Source organism: Littorina saxatilis, linkage group LG5 (assembly GCF_037325665.1).
Source record: "Littorina saxatilis isolate snail1 linkage group LG5, US_GU_Lsax_2.0, whole genome shotgun sequence".
In the NCBI taxonomy this organism is placed as follows: Eukaryota; Metazoa; Mollusca; class Gastropoda; order Littorinimorpha; family Littorinidae; genus Littorina; species Littorina saxatilis.
The window spans coordinates 7057215-7072706 of NC_090249.1; the positions used below are offsets into that span (position 1 = coordinate 7057215).

Sequence of the window (15492 nt, forward strand, 5' to 3'; positions counted from 1 at the left end):
TCATTAAAAATCTGAAAATTGTAAAAAAAATTAAAAATTTATAAAACGATCCAAATTTACGTTTATCTTATTCTCCATCATTTGCTGATTCCAAAAACATATCAATATGTTATATTTGGATTAAAAACAAGCTCTGAAAATTAAATATATAAAAATTATTATCAAATTTTTTTTTTCGAAATCAATTTAAAAATACTTTCATCGTATTCCTTGTCGGTTCCTGATTCCAAAAATATATAGATATGATATGTTTGGATTAAAAACACGCTCAGAAAGTTAAAACGAAGAGAGGTACAGAAAAGCGTGCTATCCTTCTTAGCGCAACGAATACCCCGCTCTTCTTGTCAATTCCACGGGCACTGCCTTTGCCACGGGCGGTGGAGTGACGATGCTACGAGTATACGGTCTTGCTGCGTTCAGTTTCATTCTGTGAGTTCGACAGCTACTTGACTAAATATTGTATTTTCGCCTTACGCGACTTGTTAAAGATTGGCACCACCAATGCATCCTTCCAATCCTGCGGCACAGCGCCCTCGTCAAGTGACCTCTGGAACATTTTGGTAAGTAGGGGCGTGAGTTCCTCAGCTCCAGTTTTCAGAATGAAGGCTGGGATTGCGTCGGGTCCTGTGGCTTTGTTAGTACGCAGATTCAAGAGTAGCTTCCGGACGCCTGCTTCGGATACTTTGATGCTATCCCGGGCGGGATGTTTGCTCGTGCCTTTGTTTGGGATGCTCGATAGGTCTTCCGTTGTAAACACAGACTGGAATTGGGATTGAAGTATCTCCGCCTTGCTGATGTTATCGCTCTTCAGGAAACCATCCTGGTTCTTCAGCGGAGCAACCCCAACAGACTCCTGCCCTCTTGCTTTTACGTGAGCCCAGAATTTCTTTGGGTTTGTGGCGTAGTCCGCGCTAATGACTTCTTCAAGGTACGTACTATTGGCTCTCTTTATTTCGAACCTAACCGCGGCTTGGAGTCTCTTGTAGCGATCAACGTCTCTTTTTTTTTTTTTTTTTTTTTTTTTTTTTTTTGTCAGCTAGGTCAGCACAGTACGCCTCCCGTAAACTCCATCACAGATACTGTCAGGCTTTTACACACAGTACAAACACCCTTCCATTTGAACGCTCACCAAACGGGAACATCCTAGGTGCCCTACGTAAAGAGCGAGCAATTTTCAAAGAATTTATTTTTGCGTGGTTTATCTTACCCCTGAGCCATCGTGAACCCGTGTGATCCAGTTTCCCTTTTTCACAATGTAGTCGTCAGTTTGTAATTTGAATGGGGCTCGCTGTGAGCTTATCTGCAATAGCACGTTATGTACCTCTGACTTTTCACGAAAAAAACGAATGTGATTCATAAGAACTCTAGCGATGGCTTTTGACTGCCTATAAACCGTCGTCTGCTATGAAAATCACGACCTTGCGTGACCCTGCTTTCGGGCTTTTCAAACTTTCAAAACTTTGAATTGTACTGATCTTGTCTTGATGAAAAAAGAATTCTTTTATTATTTAAGAATGTTTGTGTAACAAGCTGAGAATTTATTATTTATATTTTAAAAGTTAGGTCTAGCGCCAAAACGCACCACGGTCCGAATCATTCGGATAATCATCGCTCCACGGCTATCGCCAGTTGAAGGGAAGTAACTCATTTTTGACCTGAGTTCAGGATGGGTCCGATTGAGATGGAGACAATCCGAAAAATTATTTCTTTGAAAATTGCTCGCTCTTTACGTAGGGCACCTAGGATGTTCCCGTTCGGTGAGTGTTCAAATGGAAGCGTGTTTGTACTGTGTGTAAAAGCCTGACAGTATCTGTGATGGTTTACGGGAGGCTTACTGCCCGGGCGTGATTTCCAGTATCATAACAGCCGTCCAGCACCAAAACGAGGCGCCATTGTTGTAGCAAGCCAAATCCACGAAAATAAATTCTTTGAAATTTCTCACGCTCGACAGAAAGCAGCCAGGATGTTCCCGTTCGGTGAGCGTTCAAATGGAAGTATGCTTGTACTGTATGTAGACGCTCGGGGAGCTCTGTGATGGTTTACGGGAGGCTTACTGTTTTTGGAATCAGGAACGGACAAGGAATAAGATGAAAGTGTTTTTAAATTGATTTCGAAAATTTAATTTTGATCATAATTTTTATATTGTTAATTTTCAGAGCTTGTTTTTAATCCAAATATAACATATTTATATGTTTTTGGAATCAGAAAATGATGAAGAATAAGATGAACGTAAATTTGGATCGTTTTAAAAGAATAATTTTTTTTTACAATTTTCAGATTTTTAATGACCAAAGTCCAAAGTCATTAATTAATTTTTAAGCCACCAAGCTGAAATGCAATACCGAAGTCCGGCCTTTGTCGAAGATTGCTTGGCCAAAATTTCAACCAATTTGATTGAAAAATGAGGGTGTAACAGTGCCGCCTACACTTTTACAAAAAGCCGGATATGACGTCATCAAAGGTATTTATCGAAAAACAGAAAAACTGTCCGGGGATATCATTCCCAGGAACTCTCATGTCAAATTTCATAAAGATCGGTCCAGTAGTTTGGTCTGAATCGGTCTACACACACACACACACGCACAGACAGACAGACAGACAGACAGACAGACACGTACACACACACACATACACAACGACCCTCGTCTCGATTCCCCCTCTATGTTAAAACATTTAGTCAAAACTTGACTAAATGTAAAAATGGATTGCAATATTCTGATGGTGATACATACAGATTAATTAGCTAATTTAATACGGTATTGTAATGTTATATATTACAATATTGTTGATACCACACTGAGTTAGGGTTAGTTGCAATAATTGTGTTTTATGTGCTTCTTTTGAATATTCTTGTATTTTTTATTTCGATGTGTATTTTATAATCATTTACAGGCAGGTTAGGCGTTTCGAAGAAAAATATTCCATTTTGAAATATTCGTTTTATTGGACAATAAAGTGTTTTTATTGTTATTGTTACTAATTCCGAATCAGGCAGCGCTTTTTTCATGTACGAACAGGTCAGCAAAAGTCGGTGTGCTACGAACCGTACGGATGCTTCTCCCTGAAACGTCCGTTCACAAACTCCCCGAATCTGCCAGAAGGTCCCATTGCTCTTGGTGTGGGTTTCTTCCTTCACACGCGGGACAACGGATCGAAGCGTCTGGACCTGAACTTGCCCCTCACTCGCATGCAAAAGCTGGTGAAAGTCCAGCTTCCAACGCGGGTCATCATTCACGGTTACCGTGGCAGCGGACATGACATTAAGCCTGCTTAATAGGGTGAGTTGCAAACAAACACCCTCAGACATCAAGCAGGGGCGGACGAGGGGGGGGCACAGGGGGCACGTGCCCCCCCCCCCCCAAAAAAAAAAAGAAGAAAAAAAAAGATTTTTCTATGCTGATTCTATGACCATTTCTAAGTTCAAATGGCACCAGATGGCACCATTTTGCTTCTTTGGGCAAAAAATGCCCCCGGACCCCCCTAGCAAATTCGGGCGCCTCGCGCCCATCACATTCACTTTCGATTCAAAGTGCCCCCCCCCCCCCCCTTACAAAGCAACTGATCCGCCCCTGTAAAGCATAAATGCGTAGAATTGTTAGAAAAAGCCATCATGTCTGTAATCAGCTTTTGCATGCTCCTCTTGCTTTGTCAGGCAACGCCGATACATTTCACCATGTGGCACTGTGGATTTCTATCCCAATGGCGGCGCTGACCAGCAGCTACGGATGTAAGATTTCTTCTTCTTTTCTTGATCGCCTTGGCATATACGATGCACGTTTTTGACGAGAACAAATCAATGCTATGCATCTCTCTCTCTCTCTCTCTCTCTCTCTCTCTCTCTCTCTCTCTCTCTCTCTCTCTCTCTCTCTCTCTCTCTCTCTCTCTCTCTCTCTCTGATTTTATGAATAACCACATATGTATGCTCTTCATGCCTCATCTTCATCATCATCATCATCATCATCATCATCATCATCATCATCGTCATCTTTATCATCACGTGCTGAAGTTTTCTGACCTCCTTTTGTTGGTAAACTTTTTAACTTTTTAAATTTTGAATTTTTCAATTGTATCATTGTGTGCCTGTGCGTCCCAAGGACAGATTGTAAGAAAAGGCGTAGCCTTAAATCTTAATTCTTGTTAAATAAAGTTCAATTCAATTCAATTCTCTCTCTCTCTCTCTCTCTCTCTCTGTCTCACTCTCTCTCTCTCTCTCTCTCTCTCTCTCTCTCTCTCTCTCTCTCTCTCTCTCTCCCTCCCTCCCTCCTCTCTCTCTGTCTCTGTCTCTGTGAAAATGACGGCACCAAAAAAAGGTATCAAAATGTCATAAAGGGACACAGGAAAATGCCTTAGAGGCACAGTGCAGCTCACAGCCTTCGTTTTGCGTTTTTGTTGCAGCTGAGTGCATTTACAGTTCAAAAATCCTCCTATGGTAGTAAAACAAACCAAAACTACCCAACGACGACATCTGTGAAGCTCGACAGTTTCTTGTTCACGCGAGTGCATAAATTAACCTAGTTTTTACGTGGTGTTTGGTCGGAGTTCGATTCAACTGAGTGATTCCGGCCTCCATTTTGTTTTACACAAACTCATGATGATGTCTGACATAGTTTGCTCAGTGACGTGTCTTTTTGTGCATGATGTGGTGATCTACCTGATCTAAATTTAGATCCAAAAATAGGTCAAGACCAGCCGGGTCCGAGTACGAAAATAATTCGTAAAAAAATCGCAGTTCTTGACTCTTTGGGTGCAAGTCAATGGAACTTGGTAGTTCTTCTGACGGATAGCTGCCTGAGGTATGACTAAAAGCCCCAGGGGCTCCGTGCACCTGGATTTGACAAGTTCAGTACCTTTAAATATGTATATATCAATTTTCAACAACAAAATCGGTTCAGTACATTTAAGATGTGTATATATATATATATACAGGGTGGGCCACAAAAAGAGGGACAAAATCAAACTCTCATATTTTCTAAGAAAATAATTGTTTCTTCAAGTTCTGACCAGAATGTCCTTTGTTGTTGTTAACCACACTACCAGTGTTTCTGAACTTATCAACCAAGCGTGTGATAGTATGACGATGTGGTATTTTCTTTCCAGGGTGTTCGCGTCGAAACTGTCTTTGAACCAGAGTAGGCGACTTACAGTTCCACAATCTTGGTCCTCTCTTCGACGGAAAAGTGATCGTAGGGGTCCATTCTTCTGTCAGATAAAACTTACAGGTCTTCTGGATATATCACCTGAAAATCAGAAAGAAACAATTATTTTCTTAGAAAATATGAGAGTTTGATTTTGTCCCTCTTTTTGTGGCCCACGTCATCCAGCAGCGCGGGGCCTGGATTGAACATGTCATCAATTACTGACAAGACCAACCAAATGTTCTTCGATTTCGAAATGCTTTGGTATAATAAAAATTTGAGATGTTGTCCACATCTGGTGAAAAAAATCTTGCGAAAATTCTTGTATTTGTAGAAACTATTACAGTTTCTTTTTGTCCCTCTTTTTGTGGTACACCCTGTATATATATATCTAATATATATATATGCTTTCTACAGACGCACATACACACATACCTAGGGGACACAGGTCCCAGGCCTCCGCTACCGCCCTCGTTAACCTTTCATTAAACTTGTGATAACAGAATGTAAAAAACAATAAAAGCTAGTTATTGCAGCGACTAATCGCGGATAAAACTCAACACTCAAGAGGACATCAACCTTTAACGTGGACGAGCATGCAAATAATAAGGAGATAATGAACAGAAACAGTTGTATTTATTGCAAAACGATGTTAAACCTGCGAAGCTAATGAGTCGATCTCTGCACGCCAAAAAAGACCACTGGATACATATGTGACACTACCCGCCATCTGCCAGACTCTTCGTTTTATTAGGGTAGTAAATGACCCTGGCATATGAGAAATCCAGTGTGTGTGTGTGTGTGTGTGTGTGTGTGTGTGTGTGTGTGTGTGTGTGTGTGTGTGTGTGTGTGTGTGTGTGTGTGTGTGTGTGTGTGTGTGTGTGTGGGGGGGGGAAAGTAAGTTAGCACCAGCTTTAAAACTGTTAAATGCTATGCAATTACATGACCTTTTCCGCAGCACTGTATATATATAAAGCATGCAGTCTTTCCCCCAAAGAGAACGTTAACTCCAGGCAGAGACACAACTACGTGCATCACCCTTCTTTAGACATCTTGCAGCGGACAGAAATTGCACAATCATGATGAAGTCAGTGGTCGCTTTGTCCATGGCACTCGCTTTTCTCTTCGTCCATGTCAATTCAGGTAGGTTGTTCATTGTTGTTTTCGTCCTAGTCATCGTCCTTCTCGTTCTCTTTGTTGTTGTTGTTGTTGTTGTTGTTGTTGTTGTTGTTGTTGTTGTTGTTGTCGTCGGTTCAAGTGGTGATTTTGTTGTCCTGGTCGCTGTTGTTGTTTGGCTGTGGTGGTGGTATTGCTGCTGTCGCTCTTGTCATTGTGTATGTAGCTGCTGCTCCTGTTACTGTTTATTTCTTCGTTTTCCAAAGTAGAAGTCAAGGGTCATGCACTGTGCTCACCAGCCTGTGTGTGAAAGCCGACACACTGACGAAATAATGCAATGTAGCACCGAAAACTGAGTATGGCTGACTAAATGGCGAGGGGAACCGGTCATACACTTAAAAACCCGCTCGTGCAAAACACGAGTGTACGGGGGAGTTGCACCTCATGAACGAAGTAGAAGAAGTAGAAGAAGAAGACACCCGTAGCACACACGATTTCTGCCTTCCTAAGAGGCTTTATACCGCAGCAGGTCTGGTTCTTAGGAAAGGCCTATACCGCGTCATGGCGTGACATTCCGCGTGTTTCCTTCCTTCTTCTTCTTCTTCTTCTTCTTCTTTTGCTTAGTAATATTTATTGATTGGCTAGTTATTATGACTATCGGTAAAACACTATCAAAACAAGCAGCAACATCATCCGCTCGCAATCTGCAACACCCTTCTTGACAAGTGCCCTATTGAATGTGATCGAAAAGAGGGTTGTAATCTAAACAAGGAACCGAAGAACATGATCAGTAAACCGGAAGGAAACACGCGGAATGTCACGCCATGACGCGGTATAGGCCCTTCCTAAGAGCCAGACATGCTGCGGTATGAAGCCTCTTAGGAAGGCAGAAATGTGTGTGCTACGGTTGAAGAAGAAGAAGAAGAAGCAGAAAAAGAAGGGGAAGAAGCAGAAAAAGAAGGGGAAGAAGAAGTAGAAGAAGAAGAAGAAGAAGAAGAAGAAGAAGAAGAAGAAGCAGCAGGACTATAGATATAGCAACACGCCTCCACGACTAAACCGGACAGAAGAAGAAGCTGCACACAAGACAAGCGTAGCACACACACTTCTGCCTTCCTAAGAGACTTCATACCGCAGCATGTCTGGCTCTCAGGAAGGGCCTATACCGCGTCATGACGTCACATTCCGCGTGTTTCCTTCCGGTTTACTGATCATGTTCTTCGGTTCCTTGTTTAGATTACAACCCTCTTTTCGATCACATTCAATAGGGCACTTGTCAAGAAGGGTGTTGCAGGTTGCAAGCGGATGATGTTGCTGCTTGTTTGATAGTGTTTTACCGATAGTCATAATAACTAGCCAATCAATAGATATTACTAAGCAAAGGAAGAAGAAAAAGAACTTGAAGAAGAAGAAAAAGAAGAAGAAGAAGAAGAAGAAGAAGAAGAAGAAGAAGAAGAAGAAGAAGAAGAAGAAGAAGAAGAAGAAGAAGAAGAAGAAGAAGAAGAAGAAGAAGAAGAAGAAGAAGAAGAAGAAGAAGAAGAAGAAGAAGCGCAGGACTATATATAGCAACACGCGTCCACGACGAAAACGGATACCTTTTCTTGACTGGTCCGTAACTTATTTTGAAGAGTATAATTATCGTTTTGACAGAATGCATTGACGCTGACGGCAACACAAAGGAGGCTGGCGAGGAACCCTACCTGGGTCCCAACGGGTGTATGTGTTTCTGTTCCGATGATGGACCCGAGTGTTCACAGGACATTTGCCCGGGATACACGGGGTAAGTTTCTTCATTTCTTATATGTACACACGTGCACCCTGTACGTGTGTTAAGGTAGTGTGCGGTTGGCCGGTACTGTCTGGTCAAATGCAAATGGGTCAAAATAGCCATTTCTGCGTTTTCGCTGCTTGTGGAAGTCACTTCAAATACTCCTATGATACGAGTGATAAATATCAAGCCTACCGACAAACAGCCACATTTTCGGGTTTCGTTACATTTTCATTTTTATAAATTTTCTCAAGCAATAGGCACTCCCGGGGATTCCCCTTTTACGCGCGCTTCATGAAACTCTGCTGCAAAATGCACATGTTGCTATTTTTGATCTGTGCGCTGTTTGCAGTGTTTTTTGCCGAAAGAGGGCTTGTCGCAGACAAAGACAGAAATGCCCTGGCACAGTATTAGACAGTGACATATATACACAAACACACACAACCACCTCCTACCCCCCCCCCCCAATACACACACACATTACACAGAGAGAGAGAGAGAGAGAGAGAGAGAGAGAGAGAGAGAGAGAGAGAGAGAGAGAGAGAGAGAGAGAGAGAGAGAACTGACGACGGTAGACCGCACAGCCTGATAGAAGCTGTTGACTCGGAGTACTGGCTTTGACTCATAACCTTGACTGTCTTTATAAAAGCTGTGTGCTTAATACTGAAGACTGGACTGGGTTATATACTCGTTTTTCCGTTAGTTTCGTTTTGCTAACTTTGTCCGGTCAGTTGATGTTGCTTTTACTGTCCATTGTCGTATTGCAGACACAAGTGACAAGCATTTGCCAGTTATCAGATATTTTTGCAGTAAATGTTTACTTAATTTGTGTTGGATGTATTTGACATCAAACTGCATTACAGTCGTATTACATAGTTTACATAATTTAAGCCTATCACCGGTTTCCTTTCTTGACTCACATTTTTCACCATTTTCCATTCTTGTATCAATGTGGATTTTTTTCTGTTAAGAACCCTAATTTTAAACAGACAGTTTTCATTGAAAACATTCTTATAGATAACAAGCTAGCATTTCGATCGCCTCACTGACAATCATCATTATTTTAAGTACGACACACAGATATCAAAACTATTTTGTCTTTCGAGATGCTAATCAGAATGACAGTTCTCCTTGTTTTTACACCCCCGGTATAGGGGTGTGTATAGGATTCGGTCGATGTGTTTGTTTGTTTGTGTTCGCATATAGATCTCAAGAATGAACGGACCGATCGTCACAAAACTTGGTGAACAGGTTCTATACATTCCTGAGACGGTCCTTACAAAAATTGGGACAAGTCAAACACACGGTTAGGGAGTTATTGGTGGATTAAGATTCTACAAGGACTTATAGAGGGACATATTAATGGTTAAAGGGAAATAACCTTCTCAGTTGGTGGCAGTGAGAATGGTAAGGACGGGGGTGTTTTTCCTACCTCGGAGGAATTTCTTGTTATCTCTAGTTTCTGTTGGTAAATTCTCTCGAAAGAATGCTTGTAACACCTATTATTAAACTTTTGTTTCTTTTGAGCAGAAAGACCAGCTTTTACACTGTCGACTGAGCACGGTAACCCGTTTTGAGGTAGACAAGAAAGACCAGCTATTATTATGTGACATGTCGATGCAAAACATCCGCAAAGAGATAAGTTATTGTGTTTACTTTAACGTCCCTACAGCCGATTTGACCACCCGGGTCCGACAGAAAAGCCGAAGAAAACTGAGGGTCTCTTAAACGGCAATAATAAACTGTTTTGCCAATATCGTAGGGACGCAGACAGTAGCGTGACAGACTTTTTCTCTGACAGTGCAGTGTGTGGGAATTCGGCTCGCCAGCCTTACAGATTTGTTACAGCATCATTCCTTGGACAAACGCCTCGCGAATCGCATTGTTTTTCGCAAAATCGTACTTGACAACCCCCGGTAAAAAAATTCTAAAAAAAAAATTAATACGTCGACCCCCTTTTTTCTTTGCACAGATGTGTCCATATTGCTTAGAGGAACCTGTGCACAAAATGTGTAATGTTTCTCACACGCGAATTTTTTTTAAATACGTTTTTACTACTAAAGGAGTGATAATTTTATGTGTACGCCCTCGATAAACCTCGATCATTTTCTGAAAATGCACGTTGATAAGTACCGTTTTATGATAAAGTTATACTCTCCATTCATTTATATACACAAACTAATGTCTCATTTATTATTTGTAGAGCTAAATATGTCAGTTGGGATCATGTTAAAAATCGCAGTGTTTTTCGCAAAATCGTACTTGACAACCCCCAGTAAAAAAATTCTAAAAAAAAAGTTAATACGTCGACCCCCTTTTTTCTTTGCACAGATGTGTCCATATTGCTTAGAGGAACCTGTGCACAAAATGTGTAATGTTTCTGACGAGCGATTTGAACACACAAGTAACCCCTTAAGCTGCGCACATCGCTAAAACGCGGTCGTTCTGGGAGAAATCCTTACTTGCTCTCTGCTGTCCCGTTACTACCGTTTGCCAGCTACTGCTGTTATGCATACGTGCTTAAAAAAAACACCTCTTGTTGTTGTAATTTGAAATACACAAATGTTTAGTGTTCATCGTGTACATGATTGTGCAGGTGTGTATGCGTTGTTGTTCTTCCTCATTGTAAGGCACTTAGAAATATGTCAGGATTTGCGCCATGTAAATATTTTTTTATTTTTTTTAGTAGCAGCAGCAGTAGTAGTAGTAGTAGTAGTAGTAGTAGTAGTAGTAGTAGACGAAGTCAATCAATCAATCAATATGAGGCTTATATCGCGCGTATTCCGTGGGTACGGTTCTAAGCGCAGGGATTTAAAAACAAAATTAAAAAAATTATGCAATTTATATCGCGCACATATTCAAGGCGCAGGGATTTATTTATGCCGTGTGAGATGGAATTTGTTTTACACAATACATCACGCATTCACATCGGCCAGCAGATCGCAGCCATTTCGGCGCATATCCTACTTTTCACGGCCTATTATTCCAAGTCACACGGGTATTTTGGTGGACATTTTTATCTATGCCTATACAATTTTGCCAGGAAAGACCCTTTTGCCAATCGTGGGATCTTTAACGTGCACACCCCAATGTAGTGTACAAGAAGTAGCAGTAGTAGAAGTAGTAGTATTTTTTTTAAAGTTGCATCCATCTCGCTCCCTTTGCCCCTAACTTGTGACCAGACACCTGGCTGTAACGACCAACCAATTCAAGGGACCGATCCAAAGTGATTTTTATAGACAGGGGGTAGCTATGGAAAGGTGCGTTGGAAACGTCTCTAATCGTGTTATTATACGTGCATCTCTCTGTGGGCCAGGTGCGAAGGCCCGAACGGGACAATGTACGAAGCTGGCCAGGGGTTTGCAGTTGACTGTAACACCTGCAATTGTCACGGCTTTGGCGCTCTTTCTTGCACACTCGTCGGCTGTAAGTCTGCTTTCTGTCTGTCTGTCTGTCTCTGTTTGTCTGTCTGTCTGTCTGTCTGTCTGTCTGTCTGTGTCTGTCTGTCTGTCTGTCTTTGTCTGTCTGTCTGTCTGTGTCTCTGTCTGTAAGTCTGCTCTCTGTCTGTCTGTTTGTCTGTCTGTCTCTGTTTGTCTGTCTGTCTGTCTGTCTGTCTGTCTGTCTGTGTCTGTCTGTCTGTCTGTCTTTGTCTGTCTGTAAGTCTGCTCTCTGTTTGTATGTCTGTCTGTCTATGTCTGTCTGTCTGTTTGTCTGTCTGTCTGTCTCTGTCTGTCTGTCTGTGTCTGTCTGTCTCAGTGTCTGTCTAGCTGTCTGTCTGTCTGTCTCTCTGTGTCTCTGTCTGTAAGTCTGCTCTCTGTCAGTGTGTCTGTCTGTCTGTTTCTTTCTCTGTCTGTCTGTCTGTCTGTCTGTTTGTATGTCTGTCTGTCTATGTCTGTCTGTCTGTTTGTCTGTCTGTCTGTCTCTGTTTTTAAGGACAGGTTGTCAGACTAGGATGTGCCTAAAACCGCTATCCGTGTGTATTAAAGATCAGTCAGTCAGTCGGTCTGTCTGTCTGTCTGTCTGTCTGTCCGGATGTCTGTCTGTCAGTCTGTCTATCTGTCTCGCTATCTGTGTCTGTGTCTGTGTGTCTCTCTCTCTCTCTCTCTCTCTCTCTCTCTTGGCCAGATTCGCCACATAAAGTTTACAAAATGGTCCCTCGGACATGAACACATATTATTTTATCATTTATTATTTTGCAATGTATCTTTTCTTGCAGGCGTCACTCTGGACATTAAGACCCTTTCCGAGGCGCCTTAGATACACAGACCGGACTCTGAGACAACTCCTCTAACACTGCCCGAAATTGCTTGTGTTTTTTTTTTCTCTCTATCTTAATGTTTGGCGGTCAATAAATGTTGGTTTCAAAGGGCCACTGCGATTCGACTATGTTTGTATGATTGTTTGTTTGCCTGTCTGTCTGCCTGTCTTGGTTTGTGCAGTGTGTGTATGTGTGTGTGTGTGTAGTTTGAAACCCGGTAGTTTGAAACCCGGCAATTCAGTGTCAGAGAGGGAATGCAACAAAAAATATGTGTGTGTGTGTGGGGGGGGGGGGAGGATGAATGGAGAGAGAGAATTAGAGAGAGGAAGAGAAAGATCAAATCAAATCAAATCAAATCAAATTTTATTTTTCGAGGGTTGTGGCATAAGCAATACAACGAGCTTTTTTTCAACCAGCCCTCGCCCAGAGAGGGGACTAATCTAATCACATATTTACACGGATATTAACGTAGAAAAAAAAGGTAGAGAAAAACAACAACATATGAATATTTACACATTACATATTATACACAAATATAAAGCGTCGTATATGTAACGTAGTGAAAACAATGCTGAATACACATGCATCAGTAAATGTGTTATCAAAGCTTTGAGTGTTTTTGTGTGGATATAATGAACACTGATGCTTTGGACAAATGAAAATATAACCAAACGAAGTCTTCCATCACTGTGATTTTTCGTAATTTACATTAAATACAGTGAAATGTGTTTTTTGAAAGTATTGAGACTCATTGGGACTCTCACAAATTCCGGGAGAGAGTGAGTGAGTGAGAGAGAGAGAGAGAGAGAAGCGGTCGGCCGCGTGGCAATAATTATTTTGGTTGGCAGGGTGCCTATACTTGCCGGATGACTACTTATTAAATACGTTCATACCGATGTTATACTTACCACAAGAAAAAGAGGAAAACACTGTATAATAGTGACAGCGACAGTGTGTGTGTGTGTGAGAGAGAGAGAGAGAGAGAGAGAGAGAGACTGTGCGAAGGTTTGTTATTCTAATCCAGCATGAACCGTCTGAGTTTAAATGATGAAAACCGCTGAACAACAAAAAGGCAGGCACCAGAGGGATTCGAACCCTCGACCTTCTGCTTACTAGGCAGACGCTCTAATCAACTGAGCTATGGCGCCAGATAGGGTATGTTCCGTACTTTTTGGACTATAAGGCGCTGAAAAAATCCTAGAATAAGGCGATGCCATGGATAAGGCGATGGTGTCGTGCATAAGGCGACGGCATGAAAGAAAAACAAGTCGCGTAAGGCGAAAATACAACATTTAGTCAAGTAGCTGTCGAACTCACAGAATGAAACTCAACGCAACGCAACGCAGCAAGACCGTATACTCGTAGCATCGTCACTCCACCGCCCGTGGCAAAGGCAGTGCCCGTGGAATTGACAAGAAGAGCGGGATATTCGTTGCGCTGAGAAGGATAGCACGCTTTTCTGTACCTCTGTTCGTTTTAACTTTCTGAGCGTGTTTTTAATCCAAACATATCATATCTATATATTTTTGGAATCAGGAACCGACAAGGAATAAGATGAAAATGTTTTTAAATTGATTTTGAAAAAAAAAATGTTGATAATAATTTTTATATATTTAATTTTCGGAGCTTGTTTTTAATCCGAATATAACATATTTATATGTTTTTGGAATCAGCAAATGATGGAGAATAAGATAAACGTAAATTTGGATCGTTTTATAAATTTTTATTTTTTTTTACAATTTTCAGATTTTTAATGACCTAAGTCATTAATTAATTTTTAAGCCACCAAGCTGAAATGCAATACCGAACCCCGGGCTTCGTCGAAGATTACTTGACCAAAATTTTAACCAATTTGGTTGAAAAATGAGGGCGTGACAGTGCCGCCTCAACTTTCACGAAAAGCCGGATATGACGTCATCAAAGACATTTATCAAAAAAATGAAAAAAACGTTCGGGGATTTCATACCCAGGAACTCTCATGTCAAATTTCATAAAGATCGGCCCAGTAGTTTAGTCTGAATCGCTCTACACACACACACACACACACACACACACGCACACACATACACCATACCCTCGTTTCGATTCCCCCTCGATGTTAAAATATTTAGTCAAAACTTGACTAAATATAAAAAAATGAGGAAAAACATCGTACGTAGGAAAAAAAACCAAAAAACAACATCAATGTCAGATCAAACATGGCGACCGCTCAAAATCGGCACGAAACACTGTTTCAAACAGAAAGTCAGGGAAGGAGATCAGCGGTACCTCAATCGTCACTCGTTGTCGTCGTCGTCGTCACTCTCACTCCCAGAAAATTCAGAGAAATCTGAACCCTCAGAGTCTGAACAAAAGAAGTTCATGAAAGCCGCTGCTGACATGGAACCCGAGCGGTCCCCACCCGTCGAAGTCGATGCTCCAGCTGTGTCCTCATCTTCCGTTTCCTGTTCGGTATCGTCGTCTGCTACAGCGTTGTCGGCTTGACCGTCTGCTTCGATGATGCTAGCTTTCCTGATGCCGTTGACGGCTGATCTCTCTGTTTACGCCATTTGCAAACCATGGATTCGTTCAGGCCTAGTTCGAAAGCTGCCTTTCGGTTGCTCTCCAGTCGTATCGCAAGATCGATGGCATTAATCTTGAAGGCAGCGTCGTATGAAGCTCTCTTCGTTTTCGGCATATTGACAGTGGTAAAGTCGAAGTGCAAGTTGAAGTGTCAAGAGACCGACTGTCGACTGTCGTGTTTCAACGCAACTATTGTTGAGGTAATTTTTTCGGCGATCAACATTGCTTGGATTGTGTTCACTTAAATAATGGTTGTTAGTTGCTCATTGATTTCAAGTTCACAATGCTCGTGAAACCTATGGCTATGTTATCCGAGAATAAGGCGACGTCGTGTATAAGGCGACCCCACGATTTTAAGTGAAAAAAAAAGTATCGCCTTATAGTCCGAAAAGTACGGTATACAGTTCTTCATTACACAACAGCAGCCACGTGATCATTTTGACTTTTCTTGAGCCATGTTTGAGCTGTTTGGCCGTCGTTATCGGATTGAGGCACCAATCAATTCCATGTTGTGCGCGTGCTATATCAGATTTAAATAAAGAAGTGTTTATCTTGAAATTGTATTTCATTACTGAGCGTCTGTCTGTGTGTTTGTGTCTGTGTCTGTTTGTACCTGTGTGTGTCTGTGTGAGTGTCTGAGTTCGTACGAAGGTACT

General features: G+C 41.6%; 1 protein-coding gene and 1 non-coding gene across 2 annotated transcripts; one reads left to right on the forward strand and one right to left on the reverse strand.

Moving 5' to 3' along the window:
• Positions 1-6117: 6117 nt before the first annotated feature.
• LOC138965810 (brorin-like) lies at positions 6118-12386 on the forward strand. The gene is made up of 4 exons (XM_070337905.1): positions 6118-6278; positions 7899-8028; positions 11333-11442; positions 12233-12386. Exons 1-4 carry the CDS (start codon positions 6215-6217, stop codon positions 12271-12273), a joined length of 345 nt encoding a protein of 114 aa, XP_070194006.1. The 5' UTR covers positions 6118-6214; the 3' UTR covers positions 12274-12386.
• Positions 12387-13348: 962 nt separating this feature from the next.
• Trnat-agu (transfer RNA threonine (anticodon AGU)) lies at positions 13349-13422 on the reverse strand. The gene has a single exon. It is a non-coding gene; the product is annotated as a tRNA-Thr (tRNA).
• Positions 13423-15492: the final 2070 nt, after the last annotated feature.